Here is a 22,348-nt window from a genome sequence, read left to right as displayed (position 1 = left end):
GAATGCTTGTTGCATGCTATTTAGCGCTGCCCCAGCTACCTAAGCGCTACAGCTAACAGGGCTAAAAACGATGCTCAGCAGCGGAGGCGACCGTGTGCTTCACATCCGTTGTCAGCGCAGCATAAGTCACTAATTATCGCTTCCATGACAGCGAATAAGCTACACTTTTAGTTAAGTATCGTTATCATCACGATTCACGAAGGACGGGGGTAGGATGTGACAAGAGACAAACGGGAACAACATGCTAATCGCTAAGCTATCACATGACATCGCAAAAGAAAATAAGTGATTGGGTGGTACAGTACGCTTGTCAAACTGGTCTGGCTGGAACCGGGTTTTAGCGGAGAGTAGGCAACTTTGAAGAGAAAATAGCAGGCAAATTAGTACGCGCTTATAGAGGAAAATAATGTCATATACCATACTAGACAGCCATACAGAAACCGGTAAACGGAAATGAATTACCATATATTTTCATGTATAATGCGCATTTCCCCCCCAAAAAAGTAGGGATGTGTTTTAGAACAGCCATAAATTAGTTTTTAATCTTGAGATTTATAAGTTTTAAAGCCTAACTCCGATATTGTGTTTAAGTATTTAGGCTCTGATGCAACCTAGTGTTTAGTTTTGATACTGCGGCTTTACAAAGGTATTTTCCACCTCCCACGTGGCCATTGGCACATCAGCAGGCTTGATGCATGATGACGTCAAACGCTGTTAAGATAGTTATAAAGGAAGTTGTTAAGGAAGTTGTCAAGGTAGGTGTTAAGATAATTTCTCTAGGTTATTGTCAAGCTGGTTTTCAAAACTTGTTAATATAGCTATTGTAATAGTTGTGAAGGTGGTTGTCAAGGCAGTTGGTAACATAGTTCTTAAGGTAATTGTCAAGCTGACTGACAAAATAGTTAAGGTAGTTATGGTAGTTCTCAAGGGGGTTGTTAAGATAGTTCTCACAGTAATTGTCAAGCTGTCAAAATAGTTGTTAAGGTAGTTCTCAAGGTGGTTGTTAAAATAGTTTTTAAGGTAACTGTCATGTGGGTTGTCAAAAGAGTTAAGCTAGTTTTAAGGAAGTTGTCAAGGTCGTTAACTGGATGTCAAGTTGGTTGTTAAAATAGTCAAGGAAAATTGTTAAGATAATTGTTAAAGTAGTTCTTAAAAGTAGTTGTTAAGGTGGTGGTTAAAATAATTAAGGTAGCTGTTAAGATTGTTGCTAAGATAGCTGTTAAGATAACTGTCAAGATAGTTGTTAAGGTGGTTCTTAAGGTACTTATTAATGAAGTTGTTTAGGAAGTTTTCATGGTAGTCGTTAAGGTAGTTGTTACTTAGTACCTTTGTCTTCTGCAATCTTCTGCACTAGCTCGTAGTCTTCTGTCTTCTCCCTCTCCAGATTGTGTTTGATCATCGCCTTGCGGATGACGGCGGGCGTTTTGTCCTGACTGGTTACCTGCGTGAAGGACAAACGCATGGTCGTCAAAAGGCGTGAATGTAAATATATATAGACCATTAAATACGTACACTAGCGATCATAAATGACAAGAATGATGTAAATATGGTATATAAGATGTGTATAGACATGAAATATGAGGTAACTATACTATATTAGGGGTGTCTATTTACCAGGATGCTCTTGTACATGTTTCCGTTCTCGACGTCGAGGCTGACGCGTATGATGCAGCAGTCGTCCACCTGCTGGTTGTAGAGGGGCAGTGACAGCGTTGAGTAGTTGGACACGGCCGACACCGAGCGTTTGTGCGAGCGCGATGCCGACAGGGACAGCGACAGCGCCGCGGACGACGACACAGACGACGACGACGCCGTGCTGGAGCCCGACGCCGAGCCCGAGCTGGAGCCCATGCCGGACGTGTCCAGAGACGACAGTGACGTGCACTCCCAGAACTGCAATGCACAAATTACATCAGAAAGAAATAGAAAGCATTCAATAAAAATGTCAATATTATATAAGTGGAAAGTGGAGATAAGTTTTAAGATGGACATGTAAATAAAATATTTTAAGGAGCTGAATATAAAATGTTTTAAGAAGGGACAAAGTAAAGTTTTAAGGAGCAAGTAAAAGTCAAATTTTTTAAGGAGCAAGTAAAAGTCAAATGTTTTAAGGAGGAAGTGAATTTTAAATATTTTAAGTAGATAATTAAAGTAAAGTTTTAAGGAGTAAGTGAAAGTGACTGATCTAATATTTTAAAAGAAGTGAAATTTTCATCTTTAAAGGCAAAAGTGAACATCAAATGATTTAAGGAATAACAGTAATGTATGTATCGTACCTGTAGTTGTTGTAGTTGTGTTTTAAGGAGGAACTGAAAGTAACAAGTTTTAAGGAGGAAGTAAAGGAAAGTCCCTGTCAACTTTTAAAGAGGAAGTAAATAAAAAATAAAAAAAAAATATATATATATATATATATATATATATATCACAGCATAGTTTTGAGGAAGTGAAAAAAAAGTGGGGTCAACGTTTAAGGAAGAAGTGAAAGTAAAATTTTCTTTCAAGGTGTAAGTGAAAGGAAAACATTGTAGACACGACTGTGTTTTAAGGAGGAATTTGAAGCAAAATCTTTTAAGGTGAAAGTCAAAGTCAAATAGTCTGAAAGTGGAAGTGAATGTATAATTGTCTTTTAGGGAGGAAGTCACATTTTTTTAAGGAGGAAGTGAGGGTAAAATGTACTACAGAAATAGTGCCATTTTTAAAGGTGGAAGTGAAATGTTGAAAGGAAAAAGTGAAGGTGAAAGTAAAAAAACCTGTAGAAATGGTGCCGACTTTCAAGGAGGATGTGAAAGTAAAATGTTTTAAGGAGGAAGTCCAATGTATTAAGGTGGAAGTGTAAAATGTTGTGGCGAAATGCTGTAATCTATCTAAAAGTAAAACGTTTTACGGAGGCAGTGGAATGTTTAAGGCCGAAGTGAGTGTACTAAAATAGTCTGGAGAAATTGGGCCCTTTCGGAAAGTTAAATCTCCTAACCATTATGCCACCTGTAACCTTTCCTTAATCTTTATTTAAATACATCATTGGGCCAAGGATAGATGAAAAGGTGCTTCCTTTCCAGCATTGTTTCAAATAATTTCCATTCCACTTTCTCTTACCGACATCACGTGCAGTGCAACGGCGAGTATTAATGACTAAAGACTCTAACTTACTTTTTTTCTTTATTCTGTGCTTTTGCTCTCTGGCTCAGTTTTATCCCTCACATGTTTCTGTATTTTATAATATTTTGTGTTTGCAGCTGTTTTTTTCTGTATGGATAGTAATGTTAGTCTTACAAATGTTTATGTTCACATTGCTACTGCTCTTTAAGACCGTATTCTTATTGCACGCTTGTTGATGTATACTGTTAAGTGCTTATTTATTTTATTTTATTTTTAAGTTAAAGGTCCCGTATTTTGGCTATTTAGTCCTCCATAGAGTGTCGCTCTAACATGGACTTAGTATAAAAGTGTCAATTTCACTACCCACTTGTGAGAGCACGCTGGCTCAGGAGCGGAAAGGGAAGGCGGAGATCTTACCTAGTGACGTAGATAAGGTCGAGAAATTCGAATGAACTGATTTCAGTCCTCTCGGTAGAAAAACGTCTGGAATTTAGGACTGCGTGGACAACTTTAATTCAGATTTCACATGTTTACTGAGGCACCATAGAGACAATATTACATCCCAAATACTACAAAAGGTTGGTTTGGCAAAATATGTCCCCTTTAAAATAATTTTTTGTATTATTATTATTTATTTTTATTTTTTTAAGTCTCTAGAGTGAAACTTTCAAGCGTCTTTGCGTTGTCTGTAACCTTCATCCGTGGCTTTAAATATTGCTGCCGTAAAGGATTGTGGGTAATATACTGCATCTCCTTTCCTTTCATCAAGGTTGCTCAGGAGTAGCCTTTGCTAAAGATGGCTTAAAGGTTGCATTGAGGCACCTTTCCTAAGCATTTTTAGAATCTGAACAACCTATCCTCCAAGTACTTCCAGATCATCTTGCTCAGATAGGAAAGGACATGAAAGTTCCTAAGCAAAAACAAGAATCCAAAGAGGGCCATAGTGTCGTCTTTTAAAGAGGAAGTCAAATGTCTTAAGGTGGAAGTAAAAGTGAGCTGTACCGTAGAGGTTGTGTCTGCAGCCGGAGCGTCTCTCCCCAGCGCCGAAACAGAAAGTTTCACCGAAGGCGTTGACGTCTAAACCAAAAAACAAACTATCACTATAATCAGTCTAATAAGTTAAATTTAAAAAAATAATAATAATAAATTGTCAAGTACTGCAGGGGCTGTCAATCGTTGTGATTAACAACTCTGCTCACCTTCCTCTCGTGTCCCTCGGGCGAGTCCGAGAGGAAGCTGGCGTTGACGTCCTCCAGGTCGGAGCCGCTGGAGCTGACGGAGGTGACGCTTAGAGCGTCGCCGCTGTCCCCTCCGCCGCCTTGGTACGGTCGGAAGTGGGCGTGGTCGAAGGACTTTGAATGCGAACCCACGGCGCTGCCACTTCCGGCCGCTGAGCAACTGGAGGAACCCTCTGCCAACTGACGACTGGACGCACAAGAGACGCAACATCAGGGCTGCGTTCAGAATCACTACCTATACACTTTCTATATAGTTCGTATCTAAAAATCGCTATATGGTGATTCATCATTTATTACCCCATGTAAGGGTATTAAAATAGTGGCCCGAGATAGTTCCTTAAAAAGTCCACTAAATAAGTACCATTCCAGGCCAGGTAGTTCATTTCAAGCCCCAATTTCAAACCCCAACCCTGGCTTGGAAACTTACTTTGAAACCCAAACTTGGCTTCATTCCTGAAATCAAAAGCCTTACTCTGGCTTGTTACCCAACTTTGAAACCCTAACCCTGACTTGAATCCTTAATTTGTAACATTAACCCAGGCATGAAATTTGCTAACATTTGCTGCAAATCCTAATTTGAAACCCTAGTCTTTGTTTGAAACACCAATTTAAAACCTTAACCCTTGATGAAACCCAATCCCTGTCTTGAACCGTAATTTAAAACAATTTTGGTTTCAAACAGCAATTTGAACCCATAATTCTTGTTTCACTTAACCTTAATTTGAAACCCTAATTTGAAACCTTAACTTTGGCTTGAAACACTAATTTAAAACCATAATTCTTTTTTGAAACCCTAACCATGTCTCAGAGCCTAAATTTGAAAGCCTTTGGATTCAAACCCTATTATGAAACCCTAACCCAGTCTTTAAACTCTAATTCAAAATCATAATTGTGGTTTCAAACACTAGTTTGAAGCCCTAACACATTCTTGAAAGCCCAATTTTGAAAGCCTAACTGTAGCTTTAGACCCTAATATGAAACCCTAACTCTTGTCTAATGCCCCCCCCTACCCTGGCTTGAAATTCTAATTCCACACCCTGGCAAGATTCCCCAAAGTACGAGTGCAGTTGCTCCACCTGAAGTTGACCAATAAACACGTCTTTCAGCCTCTCCATGTGTGTAAACAATCCGATGCTAAGCTAATGGCGCTCACTCACTCGCTCCATCGCTTCATGATGCCTCCATTCTTCTTGGCTCGCAGCGTGTTGCTAGCCGACTCAGAGAGCGGCTCGATGTCGCACGACAGCTGGTAGCTGCAGGAAAAGGGAGGACATCAACGTCACTCAACGCTCCGACGGGTGCTAGAATGCAACACGAACGACGGCGTCCAGTTACCTCTCGGCCTCGCTGAGTTTCTCGGTGGAAGCGAACCACTCGCGGAAGTGTGCGTCCTGTGTGAAGCTGTAGTTGTTGGACGCTAGCTGCAACAGTTTGATCTGCGCAATCACTTCGAACTCCTGAAAACACAGAAAAACCATGAAAAAATAAAACATTAAAAAAACATATCACCATGTAAAAATCACATAAAAGCAACGTTAAAACCATGTTTTTAAAAAAAAACTCAATACCTTTTAAAATTACATAAAAACTAACAAAACAACATCAACACCACATAAAATTAGGGTTGGGCATCGAGAATAGAGAACCGATTGGAACCGGGATTAACATTCCGGTTCTTCCAGAACCGTTCAATTTTAAAAAACTTCGGTTCACAGTTTCAAAGCCTAGTCCTCCAGCCGGAAAGAAGAAGTCGCAAAAAGCAACGAAGAAGCGGCGTAAACCAACGAAGAAGAACAGGCATGATGACGTGCTTGTGCCCAACGGAAGCAGACAAAAGTGTGTCTTAACTTTGTTAAAATGAATGACCAGTCGCCTCAGTGCAACACTTGGAATAAGACTATATTGTGCAAAGGAGTTTTTCCCGATGTGTAGCGTCTGACGCACTCCGAGCCTCAACCAACCCTGCGCGGAGCTTCAGTGAAGTCAACTGTCAGTCAACTGGGTGAGTAAAACAATATAACACATCTATGCCAACATTGAGACAGCTAACAAGGTAAACGGTTGCTTGGTTTTTAGCGTTTATTTTAGTCTTCAAACCAACGTAAGCGCCGATGAAAAAAAAAAAATAATAATAATAATTAAACAAAGCTCAACATTGGGCTAAAACTTCACTGTAGCAACTTTACATCACAATGAATTGGGACAAAATTCACAAAAACGTCTTACAGTATCACAAACACTAACCTTGTGCCTCATCGGTGGGTAGGGAAAGGAATCAGCGTTTTATAGCATCCATTTCCATCCATTAAAAAAATCTAATCAAATCAAAAACAATCACCGGTGCCGTTTAAAGTTACTTTTTGTGCCAAAATGCTGAGTTTCGGTGTGTAACCTTCGAAATAAAAGGCTACAAGCTTAAAACAAGAAGTCAAGTTAAAACTTGCACATATAAACCATTTGACGTGATGAAACAGAATACAGGGACAGCTATATAGCATTGTTAAAATAACTATTTTATTTTTATAGTGAAGTCAACTGGCTGAGTGAAACAAAAATAAAATAGTTAAAATAACTATTTTAACAATTTATATTGATTATATTATATACAATATTGATTCAAATATTTAACTTTTAGCTGAAACATTAATTAATCAATATTAAGTCAATTGGGTTAGTTCCACACACATTGCCTTTTAGTTCATAGGTTTGATTTTGATTCTGGTTATGAAGAACTTCGAGTCAAATGTTCATTTTTGTCTATGCTGCGGGCTGCTAAGAAAATGGATGTTCCTAATTTGGACACCCTTTATTTAAACCATGCAAACCTTTTTGACCCAGCTCCCTAAAAGAATCTGAATCGAGAAACATTTGGAACCGGAATCGCTCAAACGATGCCCAACCCTACATAAAATAAATGTAAAAAAAAAACACAAGCACGTAATGCACGCATTTAAAAAACACATACAAAAACACATACACATCAACACCCGTTAAAATTACGTACAAAACAAAAACAAGTTGAAATCACATTAAAAAAAATCATCAACTCTACAACATAATAAAAAATGTAAAATGTCAATAAATAATTTAAACGTCATCACCACATTAAGAAAACATAAAAACACATTAACGCATGAGTCACCCTAAACTAATCTAAGCGCTAACTGCACGTACCTTTCTTCTCTTCTCAAAGTTGATCAGACCACCCTATAACACACAAAAGCAACAATCTTTCATCATTAAAATGACAAAGTAAACACCAGCTTTAGAGATACTACTTCTACAAATAAATTATGACAATTAAAAGAGCACTGTCGACATCAGTTTTACAGTTACCATGTCTGCAGTGTGTGTTGTGTAATGAAAATGCATTTTATGGCATAATATTTTGTATACATTTAATAATTTCCCCAAAATATTTTACGACTAGTAACAGTGTAATCAGCTTTACAGATGTACTGACCTCGGTGTAGTCCTTCATGGCTGTGTCCATCATAACCAGGTCTGTCAGGAAGGTGCCCAAGTAAGGAATAGTGCCCTGCATCACTCCCTGAACACACACACACGCGCACAGACCATCACTTTGTATTGAAGAGTCAGTTTGGAGTGGTGCCACTAGATGGTGCTGTTGTGTACCAACCAGGTCTCTCTGCTGCTGGTGTCTCCTCTGAGCTCTTTTGGGATTCATCTCCAGTGTTGCGAACTTGGACGTTCCCTCCTGAGGAACCACATCATCACACAAACGGATCATTTCGCATTGTCCGCATACATGGTAAGGTAACAATGTTCCGCATAGTAACATACCATTATACACCAAAGCAATGCTATATCATTCCGCATACCAATGTACCAACATTCTGCACACTAATGCACCATAATTCTGCATATTAATGTGTAATTATTTCTCATATAGTTCCACCTAGTCACAGACCATCATTCCAAATATCATTCCGGTTAGTCATTTACCATAATTCCGCCTAACATTTTGAACAGCCACCATTATTCCGTACAGTCATGTGGTACTGTTAAATATATTATTCCACATAGTAATGCCCTGTACCTTCATCCCTGCATAGATCTGTGCTATTGTTCCGCATACTACGGTACCATCATCCTGTCACCATGTCATGCACCATGAATTTAGTAGTAATATGTAGGATATCTGTATCGATATTATGAGTCTGTACTCACACTTGAAAAATATGCTCTGGTACTACTACACCAATACCACATTACCAGCCTGACATACAGTATACTTTCCAAAAGACTATGTTCTTCTTTGTCTCTTATTTCTTCTTCATCTTTTATCTATTCTATGTACTTGTTCTACATAATCCCCCCTATTCTTCAGAATGACACACCACATAACTGGAATGCCTTGTGTGTCAAATGTGTGGCAAGGCTGCACAAAGAAAATATGCAGTTGGATGTTAAAATGTCAGTAATGACAGGTTGTTAATATTTGAGTGAAATCTATGCCATGTTCAAGACATGATTTGTATTTCTGAACAATTTTGAATAACAAACACATTTTCATCAACATTTCAAGATTGAATGGCATTATCAAATATAGGTACTTGTGCTTGGTTTGAAAAAGTGGTATCAATGCGGCCCTAGTAATATGCCATTGTACTGCATAGTAAAGCGCCATACATCGTAATATAACAGGCACGTAACCCACAATGCAACAGGAGGCCAGCGTGGCCTGCTGGTGGCTGATAGAGCTGGGCGTGGCCGCAGGGTGTTCCCCGACACTCGGGTTCTTATCTACGCCCGTCAGAGGGGTCTTCCAACATGTCATGTTCACATCATAGGGGTTTCCCTCGCACACAAACTCAATGCTAAATGTATTTATTTTTTTTTTTAGTCCTGCCACCCGAGGGGCGCGGGTTTGATGCTGCAGGGAACCTCACCTTCACCAGCAGCTCCCGGCTGAGCGAGTAGTTGTTGTCATCTGAGAAGATCTCGGAAAGCTCGCGGAAAGTCCGGAAACTCTCCCTGTGATTACACAACGGGTTTAAAAGTATGTACTCTGACTGAACCATTATGTTCATGTGGGGGAAGGGGTTTCAGAACAGACCGAGACACTTCCTCCCATGTCCTCTTCAGGCGGTGGACGGCGTTGCACTGCAGGGCGGAGAGGATGGCTCGCAAGGATGAGAAGTTCTTCAGGATACGACACTCCTGAAGGCAACACGGAGGATGACGGCGTTAATTCAAATCTCAGCAAAGTGCTCGCACACCAACGCAACACTTTAAATATGGGTTAGGATTTTGAATTATGGTTTGAAGGCTAGGTTAAAGTTAGGCAAGGTTTTCAAATAGGATTTTGAACAGGGGTTAGGGTTTGAAATTAGGGATAGGGTTTGAAGCTTAGGTAAGAATTCCAAGTTTAGGTTAGGTTTTCAAACAATTGTTATGGTTTTAAAGTAGGGTTTCAAGCCAAGTTTAGGGTTTCAAGTTGGGTTTCAAACAAGGGTTAGGGTTCCTAGCCAGTGTTGGGGTTTAAAAATAGAGTTTGAATCCCGGGTTAGGGTTTCAAACAAGGGTTAAGGTTTGAAATTAGTATTTCAAACAAGGGTGAAGGTTTCTAATTAAGGTGGTCAGGCAAGGTTTAGGTTTCCAAGCCAGCGTTTAGGGTTTTGAATTAGGGTTTAAAGCCTGGGTTAGTGTTTCAATCCCAGGTTAGGGTTTTTAAAAAGGGTTTGGGTTTTAGATTAAGGGTTTCAAGCCTGTTTCAAAGTTGTAGTGGCATTCAGGTTTCAAATTAGGGTTTTAACTTTCAAGCCTGTGCTAACAATGGTTTGGACTTCAAATTAGGCTTTCAAGCCTGTGTTAGGGTTTTAAACAAGGGTTTGGGTTTCCAATTAGGGTTTTAACTTTCAAGCCCGTGCTAGGGTTTTAAACAATGGTTTGCACTTCAAATTAGGCTTTCAAGCCTGTGTTAGGGTTTTAAACAAGGGTTTGGGTTTCCAATTAGGGTTTCAAGTCAGGGTTAGGGTTTTAAATTTGGGTTAAAACCCAGGGTTAGGGTTTCTAGGCAGTGTTGGGGTTTCAAGTTCAGGTTTCAAACCTGGGTTACGGTTTCAAATTATGGTTTCAAACAAGGGCTTAAGGTTACGAGTCTGCGTTAGGGTTTCAAACAGGTTTAAATATATTGTCTTAATCATGGGTTAGGGTTGCAAATTGAGGTTTTTAACATGGATTTGGGTTTTAAAGCAGGGTTAGGGTATCAGTTTAAGGTTTCAAGCCAGTGCAAGAGTTTCAAGTCTGGATTTCAAGTTAGAGTTTCAACCCTGTGGTAGGGTTGTAAACAAGGCTTAGTGTTTCAAAGAAGGGTTTTATGCCTGCGGTTAGGTTTTCAAGGCTGTATTATGGTTTCAAATTAGGTTTTCAAATGAGTTTATTAGTGTTTTTGAAGCCAGTGAAGCCAGAAGGTGTTCTGACCCGGGCCACGTCGATCCACCTCTCCAGCAGCCTGGCCCTCTGGTTGTGTTTGAGCGCCGTGTTGCTGAGGCTGGTGCTGATCACGCAGTTGGTGACAGAGTTGAACTGGGCCACTGTGGCGCGGATAGTGGGCGCCAAGTGCTCTTTGCCCTTCTTGTCACGCTGGGACCAGATGCCCCCCAGGCAGTGGTACGGGACCACCTTCTTGAACAGGTCCTGCACACAACCGCACACAGAAATTATATTATATTGTGTCAAGACAACAGGATAAACTTGGGAGCATTTATGTGCTGTGTCAGTTTTCAAAAGGGCATGTCTACTTATTTTGACAAGGGGCCAATAAAACAAACTGCACTAAACCAATGATTCCTCCCCACCTTAATTTTGGGCCAATTACAAGGTCTGAAATGATTGTGATGCATGAACAAAGTGAACACAAGGCATATTTTTGAGGAGAGAATATAGTCATTTTTTGAGCGAATAAAAGGCGCCTTTTCCAGAATAAATTTCTATTCTTGAAATTCACCCACTTTCTTGACCGTTATTAAGATCAACTTTAATGGATATTACAACTTATCTTGGAAAAATACAACTTCATTCTCCTCAGGTTGCGTCTTTTTTATCTTCACAAAAGGCACATTTGTTCTTGTCGAGATTAAGTTTTTTTGCTTATTTTTAATACGACTTAATATCCCTACAAAATATGTGCTTGTTCTTGTAAAGATTCAGACTTTTTTTGAAAAAATGTTTGTTCTTGTTCTGATTGCAACTTTTTTTCTTAAAAACTTTATTCTTGTATATTGCAACTTTTTATCCCGACAAAATGCTTCTGTGTTCTTGTAAAGGTTACAACTTTTTTGTTTTAAATACGACTTTATAGTTATAGATTGCGACTTAATATCCTTACAAAATATGTGCTTGTTCTTGTAAAGATTAAAACGTTTTTGAAAAACAATTCTATTCTTGTTGTGATTACAACTTTATTTCTTTAAAAAAAATACAACTTTATTCTTGTATATTGCAACGTTTTACCCGACACAATGCTTCTGTGTTCTTGTAAAGGTTACAACTTTTTTGTTTTAAATACGACTTTATTCTTGTAAGATTGCAACATTTTATTCCAACAAAATCCTTCTTCGTTCTTATAAAGATTATGACTTCCTTTTTGTTTAGCACAACTTTATTATTTATTGTTATGCTTTATGTTGTCATTCTTTCTGTTATTTTTATGTCATTATGTTGTTATGCTTACCGCGTCCATGAGTGTGAACTGCTCGGCCACCATGATGGGGTCAAAAGACAGGAAGCTGAAGGTGGGCAGCTCGTCCTCAAAGCCGCTCTCCTCCTGCGTGGCGAAAGGGCAGCCCAAGTGTTCGCCTGACAACACAAGATGGAGAAGTAATGCTTGAAGCAATGGTGTGGATTTCAAAACAAGGTTAAGGTTTCGAACTATGGTTTCAAGAGAGTTTAGCTTTCAAATTGTAGTCAGACATATGGGTTAGGGCGTTAGGCCAGTGGTAGGGATGCAATTCGAGAGGCGTGTGTAAGTTGCTCAATTTGAGTTTAATTAAGCCTTCAAACCAATGACAAAACACCATTTAGTAATAAGAAACACTTACATCAACCTCCTTCAACCTCACCCTAAATCCCCCTCTGGCATCCACACTTTCTTACCGTCGGTCTCGGGTTCGCACTGCTGCCGTCTGTGGAAATGCGCCAGCAGGTTGCGAGCGCGACGTTCTAGGTCAGAACCGGGGAAGTGAAGGTGGAGGTAGGACAAAAGCTGGTGGAGGCAGTCGTACCCCGGAGGAGTCCAGAAGTCCTCCGAGTACTGGTCCAGCCATGCACCCAAGATGGACGACACCGTGCTACACAACACATCGGCACATGCCAACAAGTTAGCATCATGTACGCTATTTCAACTGTATTTGACACATATGTTACTGTTGGGGGGGGCGGGGGGGGGGGGGGGCACAGTGGACAACTGGTTAGCACAGCCTCACAGTTCTGAGGACCCGGGTTCAAATCCGGCCTCGCCTGTGTGCAGTTTGCATGTTCTCCCAGTGTCTGTGTGGGTTTTCTCCGCGTACTCCGGTTTCCTCCCACATCCCAAAACCATGCATTGTAGGTTAATTGAAGACTCTAAATTGCCCATAGGTGTGAATGTGAGTGCGAATAGTTGTTTGTTTATATGTGCCCTGCGATTGGTTGGCGAACAGTTTAGGGTGTACCCCACCTCTCGCCCGAAGATCGCTGGGATAGGCTCCAGCATAGCGACCCTAGTGAGGATAAGCAGTGTAGAAAATGGATGGATGGATCTTACTGTGGTCTCAAAATGAATGTATACAAGAAAAGATCAGCGCGATGTTAAAAAGGCTAGCTATGCTAAAATTGTAACATTATTTCACCGATTTGACAATGTGTTTTTGGTCTCAGTGAGAGTTTAAAATTAGTTTTGGAATTTACAAAATTTGTTTAATGCTAACAAGGATAACTATGCTAACATGGTGCTCTAATATACTATTTACTGTAAACTCTCTTTGGCAATGTTTTTGAGACCTCTCAGAGTTTATATTGTATTTGGAGAATTTACAAGAAAGAACAGCGTGACGCTAAAATGCTAACGTTAGAATCTCTTTTAAGTACTTAGCTATTTCAACTGTATTTGTCATTGTTCCTGAGGCCTCGGTGAGTTCAAAAACAAAAAATAACCAAAGCTCAAGGCTAGCAACGCTACCATGTCTTTCATGTGTGCAATTTCAACTATTTGCCAGTTATCTGTGGCCTCTGTTGGCGTTTTAAATGGATGTAGTCAAGTTGCAAGATAGGCCTGACGCTAAATGCTTATAAGCCTAACGAATGCTATCCGAAATAATGCGCTGATATTTCCAAATCAACAAAAACAGACTGCAGATGAAGGTCACAGCTGTGCGTCATCTCACTTTCTGAGCTCGGTGCAGTCGTCCTGGCAGACGCGATGCGCCGCCGCTGCCGGAACATTCTGAAGCCTGGCGTACCTGACAGGAATTACGCAACAGAAATTAATACACAGAAAAACACCAAAGATCTATGGGGAAAAAAATATATTAGGTAGGGTTTTAAACAAAGTTTATGGTTTAGTAGGGATAAAAGTCAAAGTAATGGTTTTAAAATGGCTTTCAAGTCAGTGTTGTGGATTTAAACAAGGGTTACGGATTTCAAATCGGGGTGTGAAGACAATGTTATGGTTTCAAATTAGAATTTGAAGCGAGTTTACCGTTTCAAGTGAGGGCTTCAAAACCGGATTACGGATTGAAATTAAGGTTTCAAATTAGGGTTTGAAACGAGTGTTAGGGTTTCACATTACGATTTGAAACAAGTGTTGGTTTCAAATAAGGGTTTCTAGCCAAGATTAGCGTTCCAAGTTATGGTTTAAAATATGGGTTTAAAGCCTGGGTTAGGGTTTCAAATATGGGATACGGTTTCAAGACAAAATTAGGATTTCAAAGTAGGATTTTAAACCTAGGTTTGAGTTTCAATTTAGGGTTGGAGGGTTTCAAGACAGGATTACAGTTTCAATATGGCGTTTTAAACAAGAGTTAGGGTTTCAAATGAGGGTTTGAGGTCTCCATCATTACCTGTTGAGAAGCAGGTCGAGCACCTGCTTGGCGGTGGCAAAGGATCGGTAAGTGCACAGGAAGATGGTGACGTAGGTGGAGTCTTTTCCCCTAAAGGCCGTGACCATGTATTCGACCAGCCTCTCGAGGGTCCCCGCCTTGATGGTTCGCACCTTGCAAGTCTCGTACAGGCTGAGGGCGGTGTCCGTCTCCACGCCCAGCCAACGCTGCCCCTTGCTGGATGAGTGGTGCAGCTGCACCTTACGCAGCGTGATGGTGAAGATGGCGTCATCCTCAACCTCCTCACCAATCTCCTGCGTCGAGCTCTAAGGCGGTAAAAAAAAAAAAAAAACAAGAAGTTTAAAGGTCCCCATCCATCCATTTTCTGTACCGCTCATCCTCACAAGGGTCGCAGGCGTTTAAACATCCCTTGCATCAAAATTATTCTACTGTTTTTTTTTGCATGACATAGGTCAAAATGAGACAAATTCCTTGTGTGTTTTTGACATACTTGGCAAATAAAGATGATTGTGATAAGTCTGACTTGGTTTATGTTTGACATGTATGCGGTTTGTCGTTTGAATGCAAAAGACTCTAAAAGGCATAAGGCTTCCAAAACAACTTGATCAGATTCATGTGCGTTTGTGATGTACAGTTAGTAATTATAAGTACCTGCCCGTTTTGTGGTTGCTACAAGCCCACTCATCTCAGGAAAACTGGCAACAGTGACAACACGGCTGCATCATGTGCAAAGCTTTGCATCACCTGCCAAACTCAGACGAGTTGAGGAATACATGACTTAAAATTATTTTTGGACAAATTCCTAAGCATTTTCAGAACCAGAATCGTTTCTGTGTTCGGACCCATTTCGTGGCGGATGACGTCACAAACGTAAGTTTTCACACACTGCTTGGAAATGCATTTGTAGGTTTGGAGCGAGCGACCCAGCTGGGCAGCAGCCGCAAAGCCATGCAAATACAGTACATAAAACCATACATGTGCTGTGTTTTACAACAAAACTATATAATGCTGTGGATTAAATAGCAGAGCTTGCGGTCACTGTTGCCAAAATGTTCGCCGTAAAATGAACGCCGTAAGCCAGTTTTGAAGTGATTGAATGGGACCCGCTTAAACAATAGTTAAGAGCCAAGAGGGCTCTAGCACACAGTGCCCTTGGCTAGGACCGCCACTGCACACACGCAGTTCATCAATCATTGACTGAAGTAGAAGAAGATAGATAAGATATCAATGAGCCTGCAGCCTTTTTGGAGGCGTCAACTAATGCAGCAGAAAGCGCAAAAATGTTCTTTTTTTTTTTTTTTTTTTTCTTAAGAAGCAAAGAAGATTGCAAATTATCCACAAAGAGTGCCCATTGTAGCACAGATCAAAGGAAAGGACATCGAGTTCTTAAAACTGGGACTTCATGCTTTACAAAACTACGAAGATCACATTTTAAGATTAAAAAACTCTTTTACCGTTTTATTCTTGAAAAAAAATTTCTCATTAGATAATGACTTGGTCTCTTTAAAAAAAAATTTCTCATAAGATTACAATACGTTTTTCTCTTATGAGATGTTAACTTAATTCTCATAAATTACGGATACTTTGTTCTCGAAAAAAAATACATTCACATAACATTCATATAGTCATTATTGTGGCAAGACTTTATTCTCATAAGACGACAACGTTTTGTTCTTGTAAAAAAAAAAATATATTTATAACTTTTTTCTTGTAAGACTATGAATTTTTGGTCTCGAAAAATATATTCTCTTAAGATTCATACAGCCATTATTTCCAAGATTATGACTTTGTTCTAGTAAGATTATGATGTTTTGCTCTCGAAAAAAATATTTTTTAAAGAGTGACTTTTTTTCTTGGAGAATTACAAATTTATGACTTTATTCTGATAAGATTAAGACCTTTTGTTGTTGGAAAAATGTTATTTTGTGAGATTGTGACTTTTGTTCTCAGTGTACTACTTTTTGTTCTTGAAAAAATATTACATTATATTGTATGATCACAACTTCAATACAATTAAAGTTCATTATTAAATGCAACTTTATTTTACTAATTTTAATGAATCATTCATTATGAGAGTATGTGAATGGACTGACTTACATTTTCATTGTGTGTTTGTATGTGAATGGATGGTGTTTGGCTTTAGTGTGAGGATCAGTAAGAGGATCCGTGGTGGGTCTTGTGATCTCTTCCCCAAACCCCACCGTCAGTTTGACCACTCCCACTCAGTGTCAAGTGATGCACAGCAGGACGCCAAGAAAAAAAGAATGGCGACCATTGAGTAGGAAAACCCTCCACCTCAACGGCTTCACACTTACGTAATCCGTGTGTGTGTTAGGGGGAGGGCGAGATTATTGAAGGTGAGGAGGTCAGACAGAGGGAAGACCACTCTGTATGTGAATGGACAGATATTTAAAATATGTACACCAATACGTCATGTGTATGAGAATGGACAGACGTTATGCGTATATGTGAATAGAGAGACAGTGTATGTGAAGGGACAAACATTATGTGAATGGTAGACTTTACGCCGATCTGATCGGTTTGATCAGTATCGGCCGATAATTCGCATTTTGTGCTGATCGGCCTTCATGTCATAATTTGCCGATCCGGTCAATGACATCATCGATCGGCTCTGCACAAGACATTTAACTCAGAGTCTTCGCCGCGTATGAATCCAAAAGCTAGTTTATTTTTAGCCTTGTCACGTGTCTTGTGGCGCAGTACTGTAACTATCTGACAGCCAATAAAGTTTTTTCAATCTTGTCGGTGATAAAAACACATCGTCAGTGTGGGACTATTTTGTGGTGTCTCAGACAAACAACAAGTTATTTGCAGTCTCTTCACAACTGAAATACATTGTGGGGAACGTCATCTAAATGCTTCAATACAACAAATTTGACCAGGCACCTGAAGAATGTACACAAGGAGGAGCATGCCGCGTTCAAGCAACGCAGCATTGGGGAAAAACAACAACAAAGCAAAGGAAAAGTCAAATGGATGCAAACTCTGGACAACACCCGTCCATATAGCAGGGAGTAGTTAGAGTAAGCATGTCATTAACAGTATTTATTAAAGTAATTGACTTGCAATAAAGTAATTTAATTACAGTAAGTTAGCACCCATTATTTCTGTCATGTTGTAATGTTGATTTCACCTAAATTTATGTCAGTGGCCAATCCTTGAATGCCCCCGAAAGGTCATTGACGTTTTAACTTTTGTCTAAAATGCTAGAGAATAATTTTGAAGATACAGTACTCAGTATACAGTACACAAGTATATACAATAAATGAACAAGTCATGTAAATAGACACGTTGCCCCATCTTGTGATCGGATCGGTGATGGGTTATCGTTTTTTAAACTTGCTGATCGGTGATCGGGCCAAAAATCCTGATCTTGTAAAGCCTAGTGAATAGTAATGCTACGAACAAATCGGTGGGGGTTCGGATTGAATAGCGAATCAAATTTAAAAAACTAATCCCGAATCATCATTTTCACATTTGAATAAAAACTAATCAACGTATTTATTTTATTCTGACAAGAGCTGCAATGCTTTGGTTTACTTCCACCTCCATTTTGACTTCCTGTGCATCGCTTCAGCACATGTACGCATTGTAGCTTCACAGGGATCGCCATAAAGTTTGTTAAAAAAAAAAAATAATTAAATAAAAAATTAATAAATAAATAGATAGGCTTGCGTTTAGCTTAGCTCTCCAATGAGCTGGACGGATAAGATGGAAGTTCCACAATGGAAGCCGAAAAGGAGCCATCGCTGAAGAAGGCGACCGAGGCATTGCAGCAGATGAGAGAAAGTTCATCCAATACAGGGTGAAGCTAGAGCGGCTAGGTAACCAGGAGGCTAAGTAGCAGCAGGCTAGCTGGAATGGCGCAGCTTGGTCCAGTTCGCAAGGATTTATGGCACTGGCGACGAGCACAAAACTGACCTGGCCAGGATTCTACCTGTGTCCAAGGTACGGTGAGGGATCCTGGTTAAAGTAAGCCACTTTAAACTTCATTGAAAAACCTTTCAGTCAGGATGCGCAGCAGCTAAAACACGTCAGTCAAAACGTGCCAGCATACTCTTACCGGCTCAATAGCTAGTAGTAGTAGTTTTCCCCCCCAAAAAAATTATACATTTGCATTTTACATTTGTTGGGCTATTATTTTTGGGAAAGTATATGGCGTAACAATTCGATTGTGATTCGCTAATAATTGGAGTTTTAGGGGCCGAGTCCCAGCACTCATGAATAGAGTCTATTTTTGTGGGTGAAGGGACTCAAGAGACAGATGCCTATGTACAATAAATTAACTGACAACATGTGTGTATGTGAATAGGTAGACATATGTCCGTGAATGGACAGATGCCATACCATTTACATTATGTGAATGGACTGGACTGCGACCACTGCTACATGTTACAATCATCCCAATAGGCTACTTTAGATACGGCTAAGCTGTTGTGTGGCATTCAACAACACGTGTGAGCTAACAACAAAAACATGCTAAACATTAGGAATAAAAACATGCTAAATATTTAGGGCAGCGTTATGCGGAGGAAAAACTCATTTGTCACACAACACGCATGCTGACCATGCGTCAGTCTCACTTCTGTCGGGTGACCTCCATTTTGTGACAACTAAACTTCAGTTGGTTCGCAGCACTTAAGGCCTCTTTATACTCCCACGACCGACAGCGCCCGCATTGCATCACGTGACCGACACATTGGGCCGCGCGGCCCCTCTGCGTCACTTGGCGTGCACACTGCAAAAATTGTTGCTGCGCGTAGAATGCCGCGGAGATCGTCTCTCGTGATTGGTGCGTTTTAGTCACATGATGTGATGACGTAGTCAGCGTTCCCCTTGGTTCTACATACCATCTACGCCGCCGCCTTCTTGATCGATTTTCCAGCATAATTAAACGTATCATTTGGTTATCTAGGTCAATTTGTTCTAGCAGACACTGTTCCACCATTGTTGTTGCTTCGTTCCTTGTTCCGGAAAGTAAAGTAAAAACGGCTAGTGGAAATGACCAAAAAATGCAGAGGAAACAACACCCAGTGGCGTCCTAGCCAATACCAGCTGTAGCGACACCCCCGACTTGGAGGAGAACTGCAGTACATTTTCAAAACTGCGCGTGTGTGTTGCGCTCGAGTATAAAGGCAAACTGCGTGCGGGATAGCCGCAGTGACGTCAGCGCGGTCGCAGCCCGCGCGAGTATAAATAAGCCTTGAAGGTGAACTGACAGCATTAGCTTAATTTCTGTTTTGGCACACAGTATTCTATATTTCACATAATCAAATTCTAACGAACAAGATAAGAATGTTGACCTTTATTAAACTGTTATTGTGTTTACATCTGTTTAGATTGGCATATTTATTTAGCAACTATTTATAGATGACTTCAGAGTGTGTATTGCACCTTAAATAATGTTTGCACATTTAATACTAATGTATAATATATACTTTTTATTTTATACATTTTACTATTTATCTGTATCTGATATTTTTTCCATGTTTACCTTAATATGGTGGCCTTGAGAGCCCAGAAAGGTACCTGTAAATAAAATATATATATCCATCCATCCATTTTCTGTACCGCTTATCCTCACTCGGGTCGCGGGCGTGCTGGAGAGGCGGGGTACACCCTGAACTGGTCGCCAGTCAATTGTAGGGCATGTATAAACAAACAACCATTCGCACTCACATTCACACCTACGAGCAATTTCTAGTCTTCAATTAACCTACCATGCATGTTTTTGGGATGTGGGAGGAAACCGGAGTACCCGGAGAAACCCCACGCAGCCACGGGGAGAACATGCAAACTCCACACAGGCGAGACTGTGATATGAACCCCGGTCCCCAGAACTGTGAGGCAGATGCGCTAACCAGTCGTCCGCCGTTCCGCCCCCAAAAATATATATTACCGTATTTATATTTATATTACTATTATCATAAACTTATGATTTTACACTTTACATGGTGACCTCAATTACCCTCAAATTGCCCTCATTACTATGATTAACAATAATCATAGAAAAACTGTTTTTAGAATGTTGTACAGTGGCCTTGAACTCCCAAAAAGGTGCTGATAAATAAAATATAGTACTACTACTAATCAGAAATATATTTTGACACTTGGCATGACTTGGCATATAAAAAGTCCAAAAAGGTGTGTGTATTTTACTTCAATTATTATTACTACTATTATGATTAGTGTTGTTGTCATTACCATAATTATTAGTTACTATTATTATTATTGATCATTAAAAAAAATAAAAATATGCATTTGTATCATTGCTGTTGTATGAATGAATAATATGAAATTATTGTTTATTATTCTATATGTACGGTAATATTCATATTGTTTGCAGCAGTTTTGATTGACTGTATCCACTCGGACATCATTGGGGGGGTGGGGAGTCCCTAATAAGTATCCAGTAAGGAGTCTACTCACAACAAACGAACCGGTACCATCCACCACCCCATATCCCATACTACTCAGCACTGGGCCTCACCTCCAGCAGAGGCAGGTCCGGGTCCAGCTGCGTGAAACTGTGCAGCACGACCGGCCCGCCGCCGTCGGACACCTCCAGCTTAACCCCGTTCCACACGTTCCGCGCCCGCCAAGACGACTCGAACATCTCGGCCGGATTCGGCTCGACGACGCCGAAGCGCACCATGGGAGCCCCGCAGAGGCCGACAGAGAGGGCGGCCGTCACCGCGGAGGAAGCCACATATCGGCGCCTTTGTTGCTCGCGATGTCTACCTGGAAGCTACCGAGCAGCGGACGTTTTCTTCTACAGACGACGGTGATGGTGGTAATGATTTTGATAATGATGATGCGTTTATTGGAATCGTGACTCAGACTGGGGATTTACTAAGCCACGCCCACAGCTGCGCGATGCCTTCGCTACCGTCGGAGATGACAAACATTGTCGCAACTTTTACTAAAGTCTAGCCTAGCAACAAGAATAGTAGAAGGGTATTCCTTATGTTGAAGTGTTAGTTAAATAAAAATGGTGCCACGTTTAAACCAGCTTCACCACTTTGAAATAATAAATTTTTTTTTAAATGCTACTTTAGGTATTAATATTTGTTAACAATTCAAAACTTCTCATTTATTGAAAATGAATAAAGCCTCTGACAGGGCAGTATTCTATTTTTATGGGGGTTTTTTTGTGCTTTTTTTATTGAAATGATTTAAAATGATACCAAAATTTTGTACCACCTTCATGAATGGGTACTTTTACTTTTCAAGTAATACCAAAATAAAAGCTACTTCAGGCATTGCGTCAACAAAAGGGTGAAGAATTTTTTTTTTTTTAAAGAAACCTAATTATGTTTAACTCTCCCAGTACTCCGGTTTCCTCCCACATCCCAAAAACATGCGTGGTAGGTTGATTGAAGACTCTAAATTGCCCGTAGGTGTGAATGTGAGTGCAAATCCTTGTTTGTTTATACGTGCCCTGCGATTGGCTGGCGACCAGTTCAGGGTGTACCCAGCCTCTCGCCCGAAGATAGCTGGGATAGGCTCCAGCACGCCCGCGACCCAAGTGAGGATAGGCGGAACATAAAATGTATGGATGGATGTCCCAAAAGGTGCCTGAATACAATATTGTATGACTTAATTTGTATCTGTGTTAAAGTCTCATTGCACAGTGCTAAAGTCGACGTGTCAAGTAGTCGCCGAGTTGGTTCAAGCCCTATGACTCAGTCTAGTGGTTTACTAAGCCACGCCCACAGCGGCACGGTGCCTTAAATGCCATCGGAGAAAGTCAATGGTATTTAAGCCTAGCCACAGGAATCATTGCACGTAAAACATATTTTAGTTCCGTCAAGTAGTTCAATTATACCACATTTTTGTACTGTATGTCATCTCGTTAAGTTTAAAATAATCGAATGAAATCAAGTTTATTTTGTGATAAACAAATGGACTCGATCGTATTTCATTATT

The 22,348-nt window shown here is 40.2% G+C and overlaps 1 protein-coding gene and 1 long non-coding RNA gene across 4 annotated transcripts in view; one reads left to right on the top strand and one right to left on the bottom strand.

The window, feature by feature from the left end:
- Positions 1–22,348, bottom strand: part of LOC133475734 (ral guanine nucleotide dissociation stimulator-like) — a 52,080-nt gene that overhangs the window by 3,985 nt on the left and 25,747 nt on the right. For 2 of the 3 annotated variants that reach the window (XM_061769060.1, XM_061769059.1), the window contains exons 2-17: positions 14,399–14,703; positions 13,724–13,798; positions 12,456–12,649; positions 12,034–12,158; positions 10,782–10,997; positions 9,415–9,518; positions 9,248–9,332; positions 7,975–8,052; positions 7,798–7,884; positions 7,509–7,541; positions 5,670–5,791; positions 5,492–5,587; positions 4,296–4,521; positions 4,099–4,173; positions 1,615–1,893; positions 1,327–1,441 (exon numbers count right to left, since the gene is read on the bottom strand). In XM_061769060.1, coding sequence (XP_061625044.1) covers positions 1,327–1,441; positions 1,615–1,893; positions 4,099–4,173; positions 4,296–4,521; positions 5,492–5,587; positions 5,670–5,791; positions 7,509–7,541; positions 7,798–7,884; positions 7,975–8,052; positions 9,248–9,332; positions 9,415–9,518; positions 10,782–10,997; positions 12,034–12,158; positions 12,456–12,649; positions 13,724–13,798; positions 14,399–14,703 — 2,215 coding nt within the window. Of the gene's footprint in view, positions 1–1,326; positions 1,442–1,614; positions 1,894–4,098; positions 4,174–4,295; positions 4,522–5,491; positions 5,588–5,669; positions 5,792–7,508; positions 7,542–7,797; positions 7,885–7,974; positions 8,053–9,247; positions 9,333–9,414; positions 9,519–10,781; positions 10,998–12,033; positions 12,159–12,455; positions 12,650–13,723; positions 13,799–14,398; positions 14,704–20,909; positions 21,477–22,348 lie in introns of those variants that run through there. The other variant, XM_061769058.1, reaches the window with a different exon arrangement.
- LOC133475841 (uncharacterized) lies at positions 7,967–10,717 on the top strand. The gene is made up of 3 exons (XR_009787939.1): positions 7,967–8,106; positions 9,202–9,357; positions 9,444–10,717. It is a non-coding gene; the product is annotated as an uncharacterized LOC133475841 (long non-coding RNA).

This window comes from Phyllopteryx taeniolatus, chromosome 3, assembly GCF_024500385.1.
Source record: "Phyllopteryx taeniolatus isolate TA_2022b chromosome 3, UOR_Ptae_1.2, whole genome shotgun sequence".
In the NCBI taxonomy this organism is placed as follows: domain Eukaryota; kingdom Metazoa; phylum Chordata; class Actinopteri; order Syngnathiformes; family Syngnathidae; genus Phyllopteryx; species Phyllopteryx taeniolatus.
The sequence above is the reverse complement of the archived record's forward strand: the minus strand, read 5'-3'. Positions and strand labels throughout refer to the sequence as shown.